Source organism: Ambystoma mexicanum, chromosome 5q, assembly GCF_040938575.1.
Source record: "Ambystoma mexicanum isolate Mex_15411 chromosome 5q, UKY_AmexF1_1, whole genome shotgun sequence".
NCBI classification, from domain to species: domain Eukaryota; kingdom Metazoa; phylum Chordata; class Amphibia; order Caudata; family Ambystomatidae; genus Ambystoma; species Ambystoma mexicanum.
In genome coordinates, this window is record NC_090933.1 from 925628096 (window position 1) to 925652362 (window position 24267).

The window sequence follows — 24267 nt, forward strand, 5'->3', positions numbered from 1 at the left end:
TTTTTAAAGAAAATATCAAAGTGTCACACACATTCTTTGATTTTTCGTTGGGAGATACATTTGTGAAACTCTCGATTCTTCCTTTTCAATATGTGAAACTAAAGATTTCCACAATTTATATATCTAAGGAACATGATGCATCACCTCCTATTAAAATGCAGGGCGCAAAGTTTGCACTCGCCAATAGCTATTGGCTAGCGATAATGAACTCCTGGAGAGTATGAAATGGTGTGCTGTGTGTATGTGTAGAATTGAGGTGGTGAGTGACATTTTATGGCTGGCCAGTAGCTTCTAACTTGAAATGTTGACCCCTTTGGTAATGAATAACAATGCCATAAAGAGGATAGTAGTGCCATTCAAGAAAGGTAGTTTATGATTTACATTGTGTCATTAGGGTCCCACATATATGAATCTGGCTTCCACAAAACATTTGCGGCGTCCTTTCCTAGAGGGCTTGACATGTACTGTATGCCCATTAACCGCAGAGATTCTACATTGCCCTGTGAACGTTCTATGATCTAATGCGTTGATCAAAATTGTCTGGTGTCTAGATTTTGGAATAGTTCAACAATTCTGTCAGATATCGTTTTTTTGTGCTTCTTGTATATAGACAATGAAAAAACAGAAATGTACATTAAATGTGTAGTTTGGTAGTTCTTCAAGCCCAGAATTCCGAAAATTTCAGTTGAGCTTAATGCGTTTCTTTCCCCTGCAAAAAACAAAAACTCAATATAGTTAAGTATTTGCTCTTTTATAAATGGCCATTTTTAGCTGCTTATATATATTAATGTGCAGAAATTGTCCCTGTTTTTATGTTTTATGCACTCTCAATCTGGATTGATATTTTGACGAGTTAGCAACATGACCCCAACTCTCTTCGCTGCCTCTTTTCGTGCTTTGTCCATGATTGGACACGTATCCACATCTTTAAAATGTTCACTAAATGGATCAATTTCCCTCTTGTGTTGTTCTTCGTTACAATAATATCTTTCTGCAAGTAAAAACTCTCCAAGAGAAATGTTGGCAATAGTGATAAAATGGCCACTGCAACTCTGCATCACCTTTCAGCTTCTGCTGGATTTAAAAATAGATGTTCTACAAGGTTACAAATCCGAGAATGGTATCTATGGGTAGCTGTCCAAGAATGTTAAATTAATATTGAAGACAATTTAATTTAGCCAATCACTGCATTTTAGGAATATTTTAAGAGCAGTCCTTTCCTCCATTTCCAAACCACATAGACACCAATATGTATTACCCAAAGAACAATACATTAACTGACCTCTTCTGGTACAGGTTTCCAAGCATGTGTCAATATTGGGCCATAAATAGATTAGCTAGGAGGGGCATGTTTAGCTCCCATGTCCACTTTCCAGTATGACCTGTAAGGCGGACTATTAAAAATGAAGATATTTCCAACGGTTGTGTCTTACATATCTAGTATCAGATTTCGGTAAATGTTCTTCAAAAGGTTTAAGGTAGTATTTCCATCCACTTATGTCACCACTGCCCTCTAAAAAATGCTAAAAGAGATAACCTACTCCTTTTAGCACATTGCATATTAAAGAGAGAAATACCCAAAAGCCGCCCAAAAAAAGGGTACTGCTATTTAGATCCAGAAATGGGTTGACCAACACTTAGAAAGCTTTCAGGAAAGATTTAAGGTAACTTAACTTAATTTCTCTGATTGCCAACTCCCTGATCGGTTAGTAGAGGCGAGAGAAGGTTGCAGACAAGATGCAGCAGACATGCATAAAGCATTGGATCACAGATGCTGGAGGTGGCTTGGGAGCATCACCTAAAGATTCTGAGCAATGGAAAGCCAGAAGGAAGCACATCTGAAAAGTTCATAATTCTAAGCTCCAAATGCAGGAGGTTGTAGAGTAAAAGGGACAGAGGCAAGTCAGAATGTGGGAGGGTAATTACCCCAGTCACTTTGAACACTTTCCCCATCTCAGCAGTAAAACCCTGGGCCACACGGTCCTCTGTCCTCCAAGAACTGAACTCATCTTGCAGCCACCTGGCAAAAGCCTCCACACGCACAAACATTAAAACAGTTTTGAAAGTTACCCTTCCACTCATCCCCCACAACCATCATTGTTGACCATCCAAGAGAATGTTTTCTTGACCCCACAATCGTTGCATCCTCAAGTCTATAAGGGAACTCCAGTGCCATCTTCCTGACTGTTGTGCGTCTGCCCCTTACCAGAGTATTGTTTTCAGGCAAACACAAGGATTTCCCTCTTGTTTTAGCTCCCGATTACACAAATGTCTTTTGTGTTACCAAGTGCTTGCAACCTCATCCCTCCTGATTGTTACTGAACCTGAACCCACCCCACCTCCCAAATAGGGAATTTGACTCCTCTGAAAACATGACACTTTAAGAACATGTAACCATCTTCCACCACAAAAGGATCCAATTCACAATTGTGATCCCCTTTCAAAGTTCCTCACCTCCTCCCAAGTAAAACAGTGTGTCTTCTATAAAGCTTCATTTATATATTGGTCTCATTCCACTGTCTTCAGACACATGCTTTTCATTGGAATTAGGAACTTGTCTGTTTATGAACACCTTAAAGTCTAAGGCAACAACACTTAACTTCCTAGAGAATTGGGCAAAGACAAAAACATGGTTCCAGATTAAGATCAATGAGGAATAAGCAGGATATTTTAGTGTGTTAGTACTGTGGTAACTTTTATACAGTCAACCATTCGGCAGCACAAAGAAGAAAACTGCCAACATAGTTGGTTTACATAAAGAAAGACGTTTGCTTACCCACAGTCTGGAGCAGGACACCATCTGCAATCCGGATCTGCCACAAGCCAACGCCTCAGCATAAATTCTTCATATTTTTCCATTAAGATATCATCATCCAGGATTAAACGGATATCATGGGGATTAAAACGTTCAGAACATTCTGGACAACAGATATTAACTCTACTCTCAGAAATTTCTATTCTCAGATATTGGCGCAAGCAGTCCAGGCAAGATCTGTGCGGACAAGTCATGATTTCAGGAAACCTGTCCTTCGAGTGCCGCAAAAGACATAAGGGACATTCCAAGGAGTCGCCACTTGGTTTGCTGTTAGAGACCGATCCATTGTCAGAAGATGCACATGTGGAGAAAATTGAGTTTTTGTCAGTACACATTTCCGAATGTATACTTTCAATACTTGCAATGCCGTCCACCCCTCCATTTAGATCTCTTGATTTGCGTTTGGAGTCCTTTTTTCTGCGAAAGAGCGAGCCTAATGAAATTCTTCTTTTCTTTGGGGCCTTTTTAACTGAAGGTAGGCTTACAGAGGAGGCAGAAGACTGCAAATCCCTATCTGAGCCCATCTGCCGATGCAAACTCATTTTGAGAACACTCATTACATTGGGGTCAAAGTTCACAGGTGAAACAAACCATATTTGCCCAAAGCAGAGGTAGAATAATTAGGCCATGAGACATCCAGCTTGCTCCATTGGGATACATTCTTCATACAAGCATAGTCCCAAAACGAAAACGAAATTTGATTACTTTCTGTGGGGAGGAAAAATAATTGCTTTAATGAGGCGGAAATAACACCAACATACAAACATCAACTAATTACATTTAAGACCAAACTAAAACCAAACCAAACTTCTGTACTAGAAAAGTAGTATGATCAATTTGATAATGGCTTTATCATTCGCTAGCATTTCCTAGTATCTTACATTTTTGTGTGTGCCAACAGCTAATGATCTAGACTGTTAAATCTAAGTAGCTACAGAAACAGCAGCACACTCTCCATGGGCATACATACGATGAGCAAAAGATCCAGTACTACTTCCTGATAAAATCCATAATGTAAACCTTTCATTTAGGGGACACCTCCAGTTTTAATTTAAAGTGCACCAGTATAAAGTGCACCAATATCAAGTGCAAATAGAAGTTCATAGTGCACAAAAATTCCAGTTCATACAAAGTGCAAGCACAAATGTACTAAGTGCCTCCGTAGGATAGATGTGTTGACTATCAAAAACGTCCTTCTTTGGGTTCTAGGGTGTCCTAGAACTTAGCATTCACAGCTGTGTCAAGGAAAAGGAAGTGAGAAAAGAGTCACATATAGAAACTAGACTAACACAAATGTAGTATAGCTGGGAGTCAAAGTGGAGACTATCTTGGGTGATAAAATGCAAACTCACACTCCATTAGTACTCTGACAACATCCATTATTATTGGTTAGCTACATGTTCAGCAGCTAGTCCCTTACATATGTCACTAAGGTACTCACAAGTGGCAATCTAAAAACATGAAAAAACATGAAAAAACACAATTTCATACAATTTCATACATTTTCACACATTGCAAAATACATGTAAAGTATTTGGCCTTGATGTAGGTTTACAATTAGCTGAATACAGGATTAACTGCACCTCACAAGTAATGGCCAGTTCACACAATGTCGTATCGGATAAGTAACCTGCATGTAGTTAAATAGAAAAGAGATTCAATTGGCAGAGAGCCTATGCTACATTCACGGAAAAACATAAAACTCAGTATTAAAAATATTGGTAATCAGTACGCAATATGGATACATACTTCCTGGTTTAAGCCAATTAAAACCCCAAATGACCTACCGTTGAGTGGACACGTTGCTTCTCGAGCCCATTGAAACACTAAATTTGGGTCAGAGTTGTAGATTTCTCTGAAACGCATTGCCATTAGATAGGTAATAGCACTTCAGTATTGCCAAGATATGGTTCCAGTATGCAGAATTGAAAGTCTTATTTTGAATCCAATATAAGGCATACCAGGCAGGGACGTCATTTCACCAAAATGCCAGGGTTAGCGGATGTGACATCACATAACCCTTGATCTGATATCACAAGAAGTGATGTCATTTGATCACAGGAAGTGATGCCACACGACCCTTCACCATTTGACAAAACAGGAAGTGAATATATATATATATATATATATATATATATATATATATATATATATATATATATATATATATATATATATATATATATATATATATATATATATACACACACACACACACACACACACACACACACACGCCACAGGCATCCGCTATAGGAAGACATGTTTCAAGCACCCCGGGTTCCCGCTTTGTGCATTTTACTTTCGTATCTTAAGCCTTTGGTACACTCCCAACAGTGGTAAAGAACTGCTACACACATGACTCTCTCTGGGTGCTAGAGGTAGGCAACTCCTCTACCTCATCTTCTTGGTCCTCTTCATTGTCTTTGGAAGTCTGCACTTTTTCTGTTGTGTAAGTCCTCCAGCTGGTGGTGGTGGCTCTTGGGGAGGAGGGAGGGCAATATCTGTTGGCATTTTTAAGAGAAATAGTAGTTTTACTAAAATTCTTCCAAGTGTGCGCTTTGCACTTGATTGTTAAAGGATAATGAGTAAGTATAGGTGTAGCAGCTGTGCAAGGGTACATTTTGAGCTTGAAAGTTCCAAGATCAGTCGAAAAATGCAGCGCCAAACAGTCTTCCAAGCATGGACCCGATTCCGAAGTGCGGACGCCTTCGCAGACGCGTCATCATGCTGCGTGCGAGCGCATGGTCCGGAAGGTCTGATGAAACGTTTGCGGATGTAGACAGATGCAAAAACAGTGGAGAAAGTTGCAAAAAGTGTGTAGAAGAGTTACAAATAATGCTAGAAGGTGGGAAACGGCAGAGTTTTAAGGAGAAACTTTGTAAATTGTACAGAAGTGTTGCTATATTGGGGTAAGTATGATATTAGTAAATTGTAGGAAAATAGCATGCACTGGTAAAAACCCATGAAATTCAGTGAAAAAAGGTTTTAAATAAAAAAAAAAAAAGGACGTTATGGTTACAAGTAAAACCGAAAAACCTCAAATTCGTGAGTTATGGTAAGCTAAGCAACCATAACTCACGCCACCACCGTGCACTGCTAAGACTAACACCCAGGACATCAAAGATGACATCACAAATATCCTTGATGACATCACATACCTGGGCCACTTCTTTTTTTCCCGACATATCTAGGCAAGGTAGTTTTGCATCTAGACATTAACCTTGTCATATGTTCTTAAAATATGGTCCATATGGTTTAGTCTCAGCTGATGGTGCACATACATGGGGAAATAAGCAGGCCTCAAACACACATTTCATTGGTATACATGAAGATAAGCTGTAAGGTTATTAACATTTTCTGATGATGCTGTTTCTTTCTTCCTTACTTTAGTTTCCCTGTCTGTGCCTTTGATTTGTATGTATTGTGGTTCTTCATATGTATTGTTTGTACTAGCAAAAGTGTAGTAAGTCTTGAATTGTTAGCTAGTTATTACACGTTTATCATTACTCAAAACTTGCATAAGGTAACATTTCCAAAATTACAAAATTATAAATATTGTACTTCTATGATGGATGCTGCAGCCATTGCCTATGTTTATATATGATTAGGTTCCTGTATTAACAACTCTCATCCTCTCCAAACTAGACTACTGCAATGCACTGTATCTAGGCACCAGTAAACACAATACCAACAAACTCCAAACCTTGCAGAACAATGCCCTCAGAACAACATTAGGCATTCCTAAAGGGCAACACATATCAGACCAAAGAAGAGCCGTCAACTAGCTTGCCATCAATGACCGGATCAAACTTAAAACTCTTATTACACACAACTGTATGAATAATAAAGCACCTGCATACCTAACAGAAAAATTCACTAAGCACACCTCTGAACGACCTATCAGAAAGGCCCAGGCAAATAGTATCAAAATCCCCAACTTCAAATTGAAAAGAACTGCAGGGTCCAGCTTCCCAGTACTAGCTGCTCATCTCTGGAACTCCATCCCAGATTCACTTCGAGCTACCCCTTCCTTTCATGTGTTCAAAGCCAATGTCAAACTCTGGCTTCACACCAATGACTGTTAAGCCTCAACTGTACGTACCTGAACACTCTGTATATTTAATGTAAAATATTTGAAACAGCAACTCCTTTCCTGTCTTTGAAAACTATGTGACAATGTAACAATCTATGATGTATATGTCTTCCTGTAACATAAGCAATGTATAATAATTATGTACTTGTAACTAAGAATCTGCAAGCGCCCAGTTGCTGAACGGCCTGGTGCGCTCTACAAATAAACAATACAATACACTATACATGGGGAAGAAGTAAGCCTGAAACACAGCAAGCATTTCTGCGCACAAAGATAATCAGTTAGGGTATGAACACTTTGTGGTAGTACTGCTGCTGTGTTGCCAACTCTACTGTCCTTGTAGATGATTATATTTGTATGCGTTGATGTTGCTTTATATTTTGTGTGTATTAGTACCATTATGTAGTAAGTGAGGCATTCTTAGCTACTTAGTACAGGTTGCACAGTACAGAAAACGTTGAAACGAAAGAATTCATCATTTCACTATCCAACATGGGAACATTTTGAACAGAGCACTTGTATGATGCATGCTGCAGACAGTTCCTACGTTTGTACGCGAGTTGGGTCATGCACTGGAAAGAACTCCGTAATGCAATGCTGTTTATAGAAATGTATTGGTTAATGAACTGTTTATCTCATAATAGTTCTTCCAATGATCTCTGATGAAAGAAAACAGTACAATGCCAATCCCTTGTGGAGGCTTTTCATGAAAACTAAATACACATGTGATGTCATCACTCATGTCAATGACATTTGTGATGTCATCTTTGATGCCATGGGTGTTAGTCCTTGCAGTGCACAGTGGTAGCGCAAGTTATGGTTGCTTAGCTTACCATAACTGGCAAATTTCTGGGGTTTTGCGGTTTTACCCGTAACCATAAAGTCCTTGTAACGTTTTTTCCATTGAATTTCAAAGGTTTTTGCTAGTGCAAATTAACCATAATGTCCCTTTTAAAAAAGTTTTTTGTTAGAGAATTTCATAGATTTTTATTAGGACACTATAAACATAACGTTGCTTTAGCATAGTGTATTTAATAAAGATGCTATGTTTGTAGTACCACACATTCACCAAACGTCCCTTTAGCAATTTTTGTTGTCGCTGATTCTGATACAAAGCTCCTTTCAGAGTGTCACAATGTAAATGCCAATGAAGGGAGGCGGTGCGACGCGCATCGTATACCCGACACACAATTGTTTGGAAAATGGAAGGAACGGTGATACTGTGGAAAACACTGCAGTGGAAACAGGTAGAAATATGTGGCTGTTCAAACAGATGGTTCTGCATGTTGCAGTGCGTTTTGGAGCGCAACTGCGCAACAGCAACCACAAACATTATTCCTATACTTCCAAAAGGGCAGCAAGGCAATGTGTGTAGAGCGTGCAGAATTTGGAAATGCCATAATATCAACAGGAACGCTATTTGTGAGGAAAACAGTTTGTGCTGTGAAACGATAGATTCCCATCTGTACAGTACAACAATGGCACAAGTTGTAAAAAGAGATAAATGCACCTCTTCACAATGTAATGCGCTGTCTCCATTTCCCAACCAAATAAAAAATAACGCACCTACATGGGTGTCTGCATAATGGGATACACAATTATGCAGGAGATCGGAAACGGAAGCATTACATGGCCTACTGCCTCCCTCAGCAGGAACGGCACAGAAAATCGTGTTACATGGTGTTCATTTGTCCCTCCACAGTCAACAATATCATCGTGATTGAGCGTCCGCAAAGTCTCACACAGACAAACCAAAAGCAGTCTCTTCAGTGTAGCTGCTACATACGCGTACAAACCCACATGATACACTCCACACAACTCCCACCGGACTCAGTTTTCCATTCACTGTCAAGTAATGTATGTGCAATTCACCCACAAACCATACGCTGTGGTTCGTACAACACACAGCCATAAGCTCACCCTCTGCATTTGGGTCGGCAAATCTACCGTATACCACAGTCTGTGCGTGCACTCAACACCCAAAAAGCTTATTGCACAATGCTGTGTCCTCCACAGTCCCAAATATAAGGTGGCCATGTGCATATGCTACATGTACAACCCTGCAACTGTTGCAGACTTTGCCAGGTGTGCGCGCGCGGAAATAGGGGACTAAATGTCAACCAGGATAGGGGATGTCCTTTGTAGTGGTGGTTCTTAAAACAAGCAGTTTTAAAAAATAATTTAAAAACAATACGGGAGCAGATCTAGCACAAAGCGATCACCCACTATGAAAACTGTACGTCTGGCCATCTCTGCCAGCCTCACAACATACAGTAATGAAATAAAATATGGCCGCCCTTTCCTGTGACGCACAAACTCTAACCACCTGATTGGACAATTGCAACAATCGCATTTCCATTGGCCAGCATGTTCAAAAGCGCAGAATGTAGCACATGCGTTGTGCAAACTGTCGAAAGGACCGCACCCCAGTAAATCATGACTAGTCCTTCTCTTTCCACCATCCTATTCCCACCACATCCTTGTTAGGTATTGCTAAGTACTCGCATCCACCAATGCCCTCCAAGACGTCACATCCACCAATGCCCTCCAAGACTTCAGTATCTTACAATGTCGGTTCTCCACAAGACTTCATGTGTACCGTTACAAAATCAACCTGCACGTGACAAAGGCCACACATCTACAAAGGTCAACTATACCGCCGAAACTGCCCTCATAGACGGTGCCCCAGAAAGCCGACACTCCTTCCAACGCAAAATTAGCAGCCATGCCTCCTTGCGCGGCATACCTGCACAGACCTTGCACAAAGTTATCTCCCACTGTTAGGACTCTGTGTCTCTCCATCGCTACATGCCACCCTCACTACACAGAATGATAGGGAAGAATTGTACTGGCCCTTCCTGTGAGGCACACCCTCAACACCTGATCAGCTAATTCCCAAGGTTCATTTTCATGCCCACCATGCTTAAAAGGGCATGATGTGGCACGTGCACATTCCCAGCTACGGTGAGGGCCGTGTCCCAGTAAAGCAGGGACAGTCGTCCTTCCCTTTCCACTCCAACCATGCATCCAAGGTGCTAGGCCCTCACCACAGAGAGCACACCCTAGTACACCCTATGTTTAAATGCTCATGTCATGTGCACTGTACTCCCCATCTGCAATAGCGCCTGCCAGCTTTCACCCTGGCCACATATTTGCATGCATGGCTGCATAACGTTGTGTGGTGAATGGTATGTAGGAGGCTGTGTACATTGCCCATATTTTACACGTGTGCTGCTGAACACTTGTCATGCCGCAAAATCTTGGAGCACTTCCTAACGCCAGGGTCTTGTAAGGTTCTAACCATGGCAAACGCAAATGGTGCCATGTGGCTCCCTATTGTGCAATCGGTGCAATGATCTACACCATATGCTAATGTACGCATAGCAGCTCACTTCTGCTGTTCTACCAAGTCTACAATGTCCTCCACAACCATTGTGTAAAAGGCACCAACTTCAAATGCATGCACAGTTACAACTGCATGGCTGCATTATGTTGTGGTGGCTGTGATGAAGGCTTAGGCTGTTGAGTGCATAGCCTTTGGCCATGCACCCAACAGTCTATGCCTTGCCCACACCCAGCACAACATAACATAACAGAGCCATGCAGGCGAACATGTAAGCATGTGCCAGAATTTACAAAGGCAACATAGGCACCAGCACTTCTACCCAACCGCTGCACCATAAAGCAGGGATGCAAGCACACATGTTCCACTTACCATAATGCAAAAGCATACCACAGTGTTTGGCACCGCTACCCACTTCCATTCACAAAGCATTGCAATAATGCCAACCAAACACAATCTTCACAACATTGGTCCTGCTCCCAAGACTCTAGTACGTGCATATAACCAATACCGCATAGTGCAGAGCAACACTTATTAATCTGCGCAATGCAGACTACCCAAGCACATAAGAAACAGTTGAACCGTAACCTCTTCTATATGTACACTATTCCAACACTGCACCCATTGGAGACACTGCAGGCCTGCTCACTGCAGCATCTCCACCCATACACCGACAACTATAGAATGTTCTAACAATCACCACAACCCATGCAACCGACAATGTGTGCAATGCATCCAAACCACACACAGAGCGACAATGCCACCTACTTGCAACCAGTGGACATACCTTTTATACCAGTGGACATACTTTTCTGTGCAAGGGCTCCAGCCATGCATCAAAGGGGATACGGACTTAACCACACACAACACACCATAGTGCATGCTACGTTTAAATGTTCATGTCATGTGGAATGCACCCCCCCTTCTGCAATTCAGCCTGCCACCACTCATCACAGAAAGCCATCACCGCTGGAGGTGTCATGCCACAACAAAGGCTTCCTGCAATCACCACACAAGGTTGTTGCCTGTAGAGGTAATTGGCATAGTATCCACAGATACTGCTGGCACACCGTCTTCTTCTAATAAGATGGATCACAAAGCAATTCTCACTCCCCCACCCTTTCCATCCCTTATTCCCATCCCCAGATGCTGTAAACTGTTTTCCAGGCCCTTTTGCCACTGCATTCTCCTCACATACAACATGCCGGCGTTAGCGAAAACGTTTGACGTACATCACGTCACCGCACACTGCAGTGCAATCAAAATATTGATGGTTCAGTGATCAGGGAAATGGGACGCTGCAGCGAAGCCAGATATGGCTATTTTTAGTGGCCACACTGTTACAAGAGCCCCAGCCATGCACACAATGCCTTAGGGGCTTGGCTGGCGCGCACACACCATCTTACGATGCACCATGGCAGCGTTTCCCAAAAACGTTTACGAACAGCACGCTTCCCTACAGCCAACCACTGGCTGCGTCCAATTTTCGGCAACATCACGGCGTACTGCAAGCCAATGACATGTATGTCCGCAGATCGAACAGGGAAATGGGTCAGCGGAGTGGACCCAGATATAACTAATTTTTTTAGACTTACATTTCAGTTCTTTGCAACAAAAGTATTGGGTGGAAATCCAACAACACACAAGCACGCTTTCTGACCCAAGCCCCCACTCCTGCCGCAAATTTGGTGAAAATCCGTCCAGCCGTTCAAAGTTTTTCCGCCCCATTCAGTCTATGGAGAAAAAAAAATGTTGCCCCCCCTATAACTTTGCTATATATATATATATATATATATAGAGTTATGGTAAGCTAAGCAACCATAAATCGCGCCACCACCATGCACTGCTAAGACTAACACCTAGGACATCAAGGATGACATCACAAATGACATAACATGTGAAATTAGGGGTTGTGCTTATAATGTTGGTAACAAGAGGTCAGGGGTGATCGGGAGACCTATCGTGAACTACTTAATTGATTAAAGAATGTACTCATCTAAACAACATCCGCAAAACTCCAGAAATTTGCCTGGGGTTTTACCTGTAACCATAACATCCCTGTAACAACGTTTTTTCCATTGAATTTCATAGGTTTTTGCTAGTGCAACTTAACCAGCAGGTCCCTTTAACAACATTTGTTAGTGAATATATTATAATCTATGCTTGTATCTGCTTACATTCACATGCTGTGCATAGGCCGACATCTAGTGAAAGCTGCAGAGTATTACAGTTGTTTTTGAAATTCGAAAAGGGACGCCGACAGGTAGTGCCAGTAATACTATCCCTAGTGTGACATCCACTGTACCCATGGTCCTTCACACAAAGTCCCTCAGATTATTTTTCTGACATGAGGTAGCATGAAGTGTTGCGCGAGTACAGATGTATCCAAGCAGATATGTATTAGACAAGCTAATAAGCATCTATGCGCCTTCTCTCCGAGGGGAAGGAGGGTGGGCGCATGTGAATCTAAGCAGATACAAGCATCAGAAATGTGATTACGGTGAGTAATGTATCCCGTCTGCGGCTTGTGGAATCTGCTTACATCACATGCTGTGCATAGAATAGCAAGCAGTGTTAGGAGAAGGTGGTGGGTTGTGAGAAGGTTCACGGGTGAACAGATGTCTTCGAAACGCTTGTACCACCTGTGTGTCTTCGAACGAGTGTCCATGCAGTAGTGCTGAGTGAAAGTGTGCACTGAGCTCCATGTAGCTGCTTGGCAAATGCTGTCTAAGGGTACATTTGCAATAAATGCCAGAGTAACTCCTGTGCTCCTTGTAGAGTGGACTCTTTGCGTGAAAAGCAGTGTATTGTCTGAGAGGGTATAGCACAGTTGAATGCACCCGACTATCCACCTGGAGATGGCATTTTTGGAAATGCAATCAGCGTTCCCTGCAATCACCCTTCCCTGCCTGGGGCTACGGAGACAAACAATTGGTCTGTTTTCCTTAGCGGTCTGGTCTTGTTTACATGTAAAGGACTGCCCTCCTTACATCAAGTGTGTGGAGTTTAACCTCAGCTGAGCTCTTTCGGTTCTGAAAGAAGGCCGGGAGCTCAATGGACTGGTTCACATGAAATTTAGAGATGAAGTTGGGGGGCGAACCTAGGACACGTACGTAAAACCAGTTTGTCCTTGTGTATGACGATGAAAGGATCCTGCTCTGACAATGCTTGTAATTCACTAACTCTTCTTATGGAAGTAAGAGCCACTAAGAAAGAAGTCTTGCAAGTCAGGTATTTAAGACTGGACTTCTGCATCGACTTGAATGGAGGTCCCATGAGCTTAGCGAGTACTACATTGAGATCCCGGCGGGTTTGAGATTGGAAGGTGGTGCCTTTTTACTCCCTCCATGAATGCCTTGATGATGGGTACCGTTCACCATGAGACCTTGTTGTGGGAGGTGGCGTAGGCTGACAAGGCCGCCAGGTGGACCTTAAGAGTTGACTACTAACCCAGAGTCTAGCAAGTGGAGCATATAATTTAGAATGTGTGATGGGGTACATTCTATAGGGTTAATTTGTTTACACTGGCACCAAATTACAAATCTCCTCCACTTGTCGAAGTAACAGTGTCTAGTGTTAGGCTTTCGTGCTTCCTTTAGGATATCCATACACCTTTGAGATAGGTTAAAATGTCCGAACGCCGACTTCAAGAGCCATGCTGCCAAGTTCATTGAGTGAAATTGAGGGTGCACCGTTAGTCCCCCGTGCTGAGTGAGCAGATTGTACATGCATGGGAGCTTGATGGTATCGCACATCACCAGTTTGTGCAGATGTGGATACCAAGGTTGTCTTCCCACATAGGAGCAACTAGGATGAGCGTCAACTGTTCCTTGTGGATCTTGTTCACCACCCTGTTCATGAGAGGAGGTGGGGGGGAGTAAGCAGATTTGCCTAACCAGTTCATCCATAGGGCGTTCCCATTGGAGCATGGTTGGGGGAACCTGAACCCGAAGTCTGGGCATTAGCTGTTTTCGCTTTTAGCTAACAAGTCTATTGTGGGGAAACCTCATTGAGAGAAGAGTTGCTCTACGACCCTTGAGTCTAGTTGACACTCGTGTTCCTCTGGCAGGGGATCTCTGCTTAGTGAATGCGCCAGAGAGTTGAGTTCCCCTGGAACATGCTGTGATGATAGGAATATTTTCTGTTTGAGTGGCCATTTCCAAATTGGCTGTGCTAGCTTGGACAGATATGGAGAACGTGTGCCCCCTTGTTTCAGGAGTATCTATCTCGAACGTTTGAATGGCCTTGAACACCGCTAGTAGTTCCAGCAGATTGATGTGGTTCTGCAGCGTAGCAGGAGTCCACAGACCTTGAGCTGTGTGATGAAGGTAATGAGGCCCCCACCCAGCGAGTAAGGAGTCTGTTGTGACAATTGCTTGCACCTCCGCATCGTGGAAGGGCTTTCGCCTTCAACAAATTTTCATTGTCCACCAGCAAAGGGTTTGTACTAGTGTTGGCGAAACAACCGCTAGATCATCCCACTGACCGCTTGCCTGAGAGCACTGTTTCGCCAACCACTCCTGCATGGGTTGCATGTGCAGGTGCACGTGTGGTACAAGGTAAATGCAAGACGCCATCATGCTAGCAAACGCATAGCTTTGCATACGCTAATCTGGCGGCCGGCTCGATAATGTGGAATTTGCAGTAGCATGTTTTGGACACTTTACTCTGATGGAAAGACCAACCCCTCTTCTGAGTTTATTACAGCTCGTAGGAACTGTTTTGTTGTGCTTGGCACAAGGCTATATTTTTTATCGTTTTTTGAGAAGCCCAATTGAAAGAGAAGGTCGATAGTTCTTTGAATGTTTTGCCTGCAAACTGGTGGAGTTTCCCCTATAATCAGCCAGTCATTCAGGTAAGGGTACTCTGGGGTTGCCTTGCTGCGCAGGTGCGCTGCCACCACTGCCAGCACCTTTGTGAATGCCCTTGGTGCGTATGCTAATCCGAAGGGTAGCACTTTGAATTGACAGTGCTGGTTTGCTATAATGAACCGCAAGAATCTTCTGTGCGCTGGGAACATTGAAATATGAAAATAAGCATCCTTCATATCCAATGTTGCCATGCAATCCCCCCACTTTAGCAGAGGGATTACTGGTTGTAGCGTGGTCATGCATAACTTTTGTGGCTTGACATTTTTTGCAGGGTGTAAATCTAATACTGGGTGCATTGTTAGGTCTTTCTTGGCACAAGGAAGTAGGTTGAATAAATACCCTTGTTTACCTGGTTGGCCGGGACGACTTCTACGGCATACTTTTGGAGCAGCGTGGCGATTTGCTCGATGAGGATGCGTTGGTTTTCTTTGGAGTGAGTTATCGGGCAAGGTGGATGGTTCCGGGGTCACTCAAGGAGCTCCACACAATAACTGCCTGCCCCGGGTGGACAGCACCATTTTGTCTGAGGTGATTCCCTCCCACCTGGAGCGGGTAGTCACTGATTGGGAGGTGTGTCAGCACCTCTAGAGGAGGAGCCCCTTCCCCAGCAGCGAGATCTGCGTGGTCCAATCTGGTAACTTTGAGAGGCTTGACCTTCATTGTTACCCCAGGAGGTTCCTTGATTTTGATTGTAGATTGAACCGCGTTGGGAATTTTGTCCGTGTGAGCGACGAAAATTACCATTACTCCTCTGGTCAGTGAGTTTATTGGTTAGCTGGCCCAAAGATTTCAGTCTTCTTCTTTAGCCGTCCTTAAGGCGTCTTCAACTGCCTTTCCAAAGAGTAGGTTAGGCTCGATGGGCATATTGAGAAGTGAGGCTTGCGTCTCCTGCTTGACCAAGCGTGACACTGAATAATGGTTCCCTCTGCTATAATCCTTCCTGCATTGTATGCGGCGTCAGGATTAGTCTTCAACATGCAGCTTGAAACTGCCCTGCCTTCTGCTGCCACAAGTGCCAATTGTGACTTGAGGGGTTCAGAGGCCGATGACAACAAGGCTGAAACCTCATCCCATTTATGGCAGTCATAACTTGCTAAAAGAGTGGAGTTATTAGCTATTCTAGCTTGAAAGGCAGCCGAAGAGGCCACTTTCCTCCCCACTGTATATAGCTTTTTACTCTCCTTGTCCGGAGGTGGTTCAGGAGGAGGCTACGGGTGTCCCTGCTCTTTTTTTGATGTTTTAACAACGAGAGTGTCAGGCTTCAGCTGTCCCCTTATATATAGAAGGTCGGATGGGGCAGGTTTGAAGAGCTTCTCAATGCGTGGGTTAACAGCCCGCATCTGATTAGGTGTTTCCAGCGAGGGTTGTATCTTTCGCTGAACAGACCGCAGGAGGAGAATGAATTGAGAGACAGCCTCTTTGTCTCCCAAGATATCGTCAACAAAATACTCGTCTTGTTGCGTTTCCTCGTTGCTTTCTGGAAATGCTCAGCCGTTTTGACGAGCACGTCATTTAGTAGAGGCTGGTTATGCGTGAATCTGTTACAGGAGGATCCTGATGACAGGAGAGTCCATGTTAGAGTCTGGGTCAATATCATCATCATCATCATCCCCATAATAAGGATCTGCAGCCTCATGAGAGGCATAGAGGTCCTCTGTGTCAGTGTCCGGGTCATACAGGTCAATGACTGGTGTGGGTTTAGAAACAGTGGCCGAAACCGGGCACCGAGAACCAAAGGCTGCTGTTTTAGGTGGGGTGGACTGAAGACTTGTGAAATAATTAAAGTCCTTTTCATAAAAGTTTGCCATGAAGGTCATCCTCATGACCCTGTCTATATCCTCACAAGACCATTGGGTAGAGCTAGGAATGGGCCTAGGGTGTAAAGGACTCCTTGATCTTGGAGGAGTGAGATGGATTTCAGGAGGGATCTGGGTTTTCTTCTTCAGGGCTGAAAGACAGGGAATCTTGTGCCTGCTTGTCTTTACTCTTGTGAGGGGACCTATCCCTTTGGGACCTTTCTTTATGAGGGGTTTTAGAAGATTTTCTTGGACTCCTAACCTTTACTAGGCCTTCTGGGACGTGTTCTTTTACCAAATAGGCTAGTCTCACCTGTATAGGGGTTTTTACCGATTTCAGCATAGAACGTCGAACTTCGGTTCTTGAAAGATGCAACGTCTCGTCTACTGACGTGTGACGTTCGGTGTTGGATTTACTCACGTCGGTTCGGTCTTTCGACAGTCGGGGTCTGTCATGTGGCAACCGGGATCTGGAGTGCCCAGAGGAGAAAGATTCTACAGACTTCTCCCTAGACGTCATGCGTTGGGCCTTGTTTGATGGTCGTGTCGAGTCTTGGCCGTGGGGTGTGTGCTTAGTGGAAGGGGTTGGGATAGCGCCCTTGCTGCTAGGTGTCGTCCATGTAACAAGGCCGCCGGCCTGTCTGATGGGGTCGGGGGCCTGCGTTTGGGGACCCGGAGTATCACTGTCGCCTTCGGATACCGCGGCGTTGCTGCCGCTGAAAGTCCGCTCCACATCCATGGTGCCCTCGACCTGCATGGCGTGGTGGGCCCAGGGTTTAGATAAGCAGTCCTTTATTGTCTTGGGTTTGAGGAGTCTACAAGCCTGACAGGTCCCTTCGACGTGGTCCCGAGGGAGACAAAGGTTGCACACCAGGTGCTGGTCGACATACAGGAACTTTGTTGCACTTAAGGCAAAATTTAAAAAGGGGGTCCTATCCATAACAAAATGACACGGCAGCTAGGCGAGTGTAGTGTATGAAAAGGGGAAAATACATTCTTGAATCTCCTCCTCCCTCTCTCTCTCTCTCTCCCGACTGTGTGGGCTGAAGCCCAAAGCAGCCTTCCAAGGTCAGACGGATCTGCCGGCGGGGGTCTTCCACTGTTTTTTCACTGCTGTTGGATGATCTCGATAGTCAGTGATATGGAATATAAAGGATAGTAAGAAAAATAAACGATCAATAATTTGTAAAAGTTAATGGCGGTAAGCCTAAAGGAAAACTCAGCGAAATAGCGTCTGTCTACGATGGCGGAAAAAAACAATCTGAGGGACTGCAACGCGTGAAGGACCATATAGTATTAATGGTACGCCCTGCGATTTTCTTTTTACATAAAATAGTGAACAACTTCACTGTCCATTCGCTGCAGCAAGTGACAAATTTTCTAGGCCACCACATGCAACACAAACGCTGCATAGTGGGTAGAGGTCCCACAGGGCCTTTTGGCGTATGCCCACATACCTCACAGTCAAAGTGACGCACGCACATGCTCGCCGAAAGCTACAAATCTTATTTGAATGCCTTGCGGAATATAGTGCTTTCAGGAACACATGATGTGAATGACCATCTGACTGACAAGGCCTAGAAAAATAGTTTGTCTTGTCCTCCCTCGGTTTTCCCTCCCTTGTCTTGTTGTGCATAGAAACACTTGTGTACAGGCCATTATGAATGACACATCATATCCTGTATTAAGATAGGTTTGCAATCGTCTTTTTTATGAGCAAAGTTGAATTGCCTTGGGCAATGAAAGCAAAGCATTACACAGCAATGGACCATTTGCACATAATGAGAAAATATATTGGGTTGCAAAGCAGAGGCAATTTGGAAACATTAGTGCACACAAACGAGGGGCTGGCTGGTTAAGAACAGTAAGCAGTGCTATAGTGTCAAATTTGCATCACAGGTGTAAATGCATTGCCATATGTACTGTTTGTGGCACAGTGGAGGATCTATATATGGCCTGACGCCCATGGGAAATGAAACTGTTCTTTTTTCACACGTGGTGCAGTCTTGAGTGCCACCTAGGTAACAACCCCAACCCACAGTGCCAGAAAAGCAAGCCATCACGCACAATGTGAACACTTCTTAAGCATGTCCAGGCGAAGTACAAACTAACTGGGATTATCAGTGCATGGGGAAAGGAGAGTAATGATGGACTGGGGCAGTGGTGTGAAGGGACTCCCGCAAACTGCTGGATATTCCTTGTACAGCCGTCCTCAGGGTATCCGTGAATTGGCGCACAACCACAGCAGCAGCAGCAGCTCACTCCGACACACGGACACCTCTTTACAGGCGCTTAAGGACGCACCACCTTAACACACAATGCTGGGATTTTTAAATGTTGGCAACACATGTGTCAAATAAAGATGCTTCCTCCAATTTACCTTTGACAACAGCGAGCTAAACCCACCTCCAGTCGTACTGCTCTCTTACCAAGAGCCAAGTTAAAAGCACTCTTAGTGGAGTAAGACATGGGGGTGCACCCACATTCAATGATGTCACTTATGGATGCCCTTGAGGGCCAAATTGGTCGAGGAACCTATTTGCAGTTTCTCTCACTACGGTAACAGATTTCAGTATACGACCCAATTAAAATCAGATAGTGTTCATTTTACAACAGCATTTAAGACCGGCTTTAGCTGCATGGGGACCCATTTGAAAATTATGTTTTGGGCCCCACTGCATAGGATTGGAAACCCTGACTGCAGCACCCCTGTGGTGCCTAGCTGATTTTTTTCCATTCCAAATAATCATAATTTTTAGGAAAATATCAAATACATAATGAATTATTCAATATGTATGATTCGAATTGCAAGTGAAAAATTAGTGCTGAGGCAGCTCCCCTAATAAATCCAGCATCTTTCATGGTGCATGTATTCATTTTACAGGGCCCCCTTTAAGTCCTTTCCGTCCCACACAACATGGCGACATACCAGACGAGAGCATGCTGACCCGCTTGCACGTCTTCTCGAGATGAAGTAGGCCAATGTCGCCTCTCTCCCTTGCTTGTGATTGTGCACGCCTCCTGCAGCAGCATAGTTAACAGGCTCGCTCCAGAGGGCCCGGGAGGATAGCTAAAGGGCAATGCGTTTGTCTTTGAATCAAGACAATGCAGCAACCTAGGTTTGAATCCTGCGGTTCGCGCTCTGCAACCAGCGTGTTTAAAAAAAAATTCAATGATGTCACATTCACGTAAATGAAATGAAATATTTTATTTATATCGTGCTCGTACACAAGTGTTTCAGAGCGCGACCAGGCAAAAAGGGAGGGGAACAAGGGAGAGAAAAAACAAAAAGAACAGCGATCTTACTAGGCCCAGTGACATTTAAGCAAGCGCAAGTGCATGGGAAAGGAAAATGGGGGAAAAAGTGCGAAGCAGAGGAGAGAAAAACAAATAAATATTAAATAGAATAAAGAATAAATAAGGGCTTTAAACCATTGTAGTGCAGCCAGCAAGTGCCAGGTGAAAGTTAGTCAGAAAGGTATCTCTGGTAAGTGCAGATGAAACGTGAGAGGGAGACTATGGGTACAGATACAGAACCCTAGTGCAGATGGTGGCCTGGAGGCAGTGCAGGAGGGTGGCAGGGTGAGCAGATACCTGGGCCCGAAAGAACAGAGTGTGGCCAGGTGCACAATGCCATGAGAAGAAACAGATCAACAGGGGAGAAGGGGGGCAAAGGCAGAGGCAAAGAGGAAGGTCTTGAGAGGTTTCCGGAACCAAAGAGGTTTTTCCTCAAGTTTCAAGGTGGCCGGGAGGCTGTTCCAAAAGGAGGCACCAGCCGAGGACAGGGATCTACCCCCAGCTCGTTTTTTGGCAAAACGACTAACCGTGAGGGAGTTAGAAGTAGAGCAGCGAAGGGCTCGAGAGGGGAGGTATTTACGGAGGGATAGTTGAAGGTATATTGGACCCAGGCCCCAGAAAGCCTTGTGGACAATGCAGAGGGTTTTAAATGTAATCCTTGCATCCACTGGGAGCCAATGAAGGGATTTCAAGGCTGGAGAGATACGATCCAGGGCTTGAGGCCAAGGACAGGTCTCGCAGTCCTGTTCTGGATTAGCTATAGAGGGCGGAGAGTGGAGGCAGGTAGATTTACGAAGAGGCTGTTACAGTAATCCAGTTTGGAAAGAACCAGAGCTTGGGAGACTGTGAGCTTTTGTGGGAAGGAGAGGAAAGGTAGAGTATCTAAGGAGGTGAAGTAAAAAGTTAGATTTTTTGGAGACATCAGAGATGTGTGCAGAGAAGGAAAGTGTAGAGTCAAAGATAACCCCAAGGTTCTTAACCGCGCAAGTGGGGTGGGAGGAGAGCCAAGGGAGGCCAGCCAGAGGTTGAGAGGAAAGGATGGACGTAGTGAAAATGTATCAAGTTTGGTAACGCCCAGGCACCTGCGAGTAGAGAGAGAGCAGAACAGCCCAACCACCAGAGAAAAGAAGTTTAAACAAACGCGTGTGTGCGGATGTAAAAGTGTGTCCTCAAAGTAAATGGCATACGACTGAGGGTCCAGTCCAACGCTGCAGGGCAGGGGTGGCAGAGGAGAGGGCAGGGGTGGCAGAGGGCAGGGGTAGCACCTGTGAGCACAGAGGTTGCACTCGCTACCCCTGGCCACCCACAAATGACAGCAATGCGACAAGGACATGCTAGCCTGTAAATAAAGCAATTTGAGAGGCATTTAATTACTCCATAGATGGAATACTGTCTTGATCGATTATTCAGAGAAGTCAGCTTAGTTTGGTGTGGAAAATTGACAAGTTTAGACACGCCAAAACTGCGAACACCTTAGCTTTATGTGTAATCCAATTTGGGGGCCCTAGGGCTAGAAGGCCTGCTGGAGCTAGCAAAGGTACCTATTGCAAGAAGCTTGCTACACAATTTTGATAGAAGATAATCTAGTAAATCCTGTAAACTCTGCTGAAAGTATTTCAGCAGCTTAGACCACCTAGATTCATCAGGTCCGCAAAGCAGGTAAAAAGAATCTCTAGGGAGGCCACCAGGGGGCGCACAGGCAATGGCTGCCTGAGTGCACAGCTCCCGCCGAAGCCTGGGAATCCGAGGGGATTGAGGCGCCCCCCCCCCCACACTCCCCCCACACTCCTCCCCCCCCCGTGATCCCCCTGCAGGCCCAACTTGGCGGATCGATTCGGCGCCCCCCCGGGCCTCCAACGAAAGAAAGAGCGGGGCTTGAGCTCCCCAGGGAGCCGGAGATCGCAACCTGTGGCTCCCGGGCGGGTGACGCAGCAGGGCCCGAGCGGCCTTGGTGCCGCATGAGAAGCGGTCCCTCCCCGGGCACGCACGGCCTCGCCACCCGGCCAACCTTCTCTCCCCCTGCAACTAGCCCCCCCCCTCTGTGTGCGGGGAGCGACCCGGTCGGGGTCCGGCCCCCCGCGACATCAGAGAGTCGGCCGCGGAGCGTGGGACAGCTCCCTCCGCCCCTCCCCCCCACACTCCGAGCCAAAGCACAACACGCCGGGATCTCCCGTGCGGACAGGAGGCGAGTGCACGCCCGGCACCCGGGGGTCTGGAACGGCGCCACCAGGGACCCGGCGCCCCCCCCGGGAGTGAGATGAAAGAGTGGAGCTGCCTCCCCTCCCCCCCTCGGGAAACCTCATCGCGGGCATCCAGAGCAGCAGAGTCAGCGGAATCACGGACGGCCCAGGAGTCGCGCCCCACGGGTGAGCGGATGATGGGGTGAGGGCTCCCCTGCACCCCCGCTCTAGCGGAGAGGGGCCCCAGGAGCACGAGGGCAATCGTTGGGGAACTCCAGCTGGGGGCTCCAGTCCCTTCCCCCCACTCCCTCAGGACACAGAGCAACGCAACCTGGGTGCGAGGCCCCCGCCTGCTGTTGGTGAGGCGTGTGCCCGCCTAGAGGTTTGCCCCCCCCCCCCAAGACGAGGCCTGGAGCGTGAGCCACGGCGCCCTCCCCACCACCCCCCCCCCCCCCGAGCTCTGCGGGGCAGGCCCCTTTGGCCTGGACAGTGGGTCCCCCTTGAGTCACCACCTCCCCTCCACAGGGAGACCAGAAGAGGCCCCTGCCTACCACGAGGAGCTTGGACAGAGTGAGAGGCCCCCGCCTGGGAACAGGTGGGGCGTGTGCCCACCCCCCCAAACTTTGACACCCCCTTTGGGGCATCGGAGGAGCGTACAACCCAAGCAAGGAGGGACCCTGCCTTGCTTTTCCCCCCCCAGCACGGGCCCAGTCGGAACACCCCGGGAAGACAGCAGAGGATTGGCCCAGAGGGGACCCTCTACCCCCCGCCGGGGCCGCGGGGATCTGGACGGCAGGGCACAGGAAAGCACCACATGAGCTGGAGGGAAGCTTTACAGAGATACCGCTTCCAAGAGGTTGTAAGAAGTGACAAAAGCACGAACCGCAAAAGTATCATGGCCCAATCTGCGGACGCAGCACCCTCCTCGGCAGCAATGGAAAGGGGCTGTGCCTCGATCTTGCAGGAAATCAGAGACATGCGCTCCGACATTGCCCAGAAATTTGAGAAAATGGACCAAAGGGTGGATAAGATCAAGGACAGACTGCTACAGGTCGAGTCGAACCAATCGTCAACAGCAGTCCAAGACGTACAATACAGCATGAGGCTGGAGGCCCTGGAGAAGAGGGAAGAGGAAAGGGCCCGGCAGATGGACGATTTCGAAAACAGGGAGAGGAGGAACAACCTCAGAATCTTTGGGGTGCCCGAAATGGAAGGGGAAACGGAGAGGGACGTCACCCGAGCGGTGCGAGATATCATCACCCTCCTGTTCGCGGAGGAGATGACAACTGAGCTCACATTCGACAGGGTGCACAGGGCGGGGGGCAGGGCCGGGGCGCCCCGGTCGATTCTGGTCCGGTTCCACTATTACTCGGAGAAGACAAAAGGTGCTGGAGGAGGCCAGAAAGGCTAGGGAAATCACCTATAACAACGTCTAGGTCTCCATATACCAAGACCCCTCTGCCTATACGCTGGCCAGGCATAGAATGTGCCGCCCTCTTACACAGTGTTTAAGGAAAAGGGAGTGCGCTATAGATGGGGCTACCCTTTCTCCCTGACTTTTGAATACATGGGACAACGATTGACCGTGATCACGGAAGAAGACATAAGGGGAGCCATACGAGAGTATACAGTGGATACGAACCCCCGGAGGGGTCCGTCGGGCCGGAGCATGGCAGACCCAGGAGAAGGCGCACCGGTGCGAGGAAATTCAGGAAAATGAACACCCCCTCCTCATCAAAGGACGGAGAACGTAATGACTCCGAGGACTGAGTACGGGGTCACCCTGGTGTGCCCTGTTCAGAGGGACGCAGACTCAGAGGATTCACTACTAACAACGTCCCTACAATCAGCAAGTAGGTGGGGTCCATA

The 24267-nt window shown here is 46.0% G+C and overlaps 1 protein-coding gene across 3 annotated transcripts in view; it reads right to left on the reverse strand.

The window, feature by feature from the left end:
• The window catches only part of RNF19A (ring finger protein 19A, RBR E3 ubiquitin protein ligase), a 970824-nt gene that overhangs the window by 843665 nt on the left and 102892 nt on the right, over nucleotides 1–24267 (reverse strand). For 2 of the 3 annotated variants that reach the window (XM_069621438.1, XM_069621437.1), the window contains exon 2: nucleotides 2777–3523. In XM_069621438.1, the coding sequence (XP_069477539.1) occupies nucleotides 2777–3372 (596 nt within the window). In that variant the 5' untranslated portion in view covers nucleotides 3373–3523. Of the gene's footprint in view, nucleotides 1–2776; nucleotides 3524–19850; nucleotides 20064–24267 lie in introns of all 3 variants that reach the window. The other variant, XM_069621436.1, reaches the window with a different exon arrangement.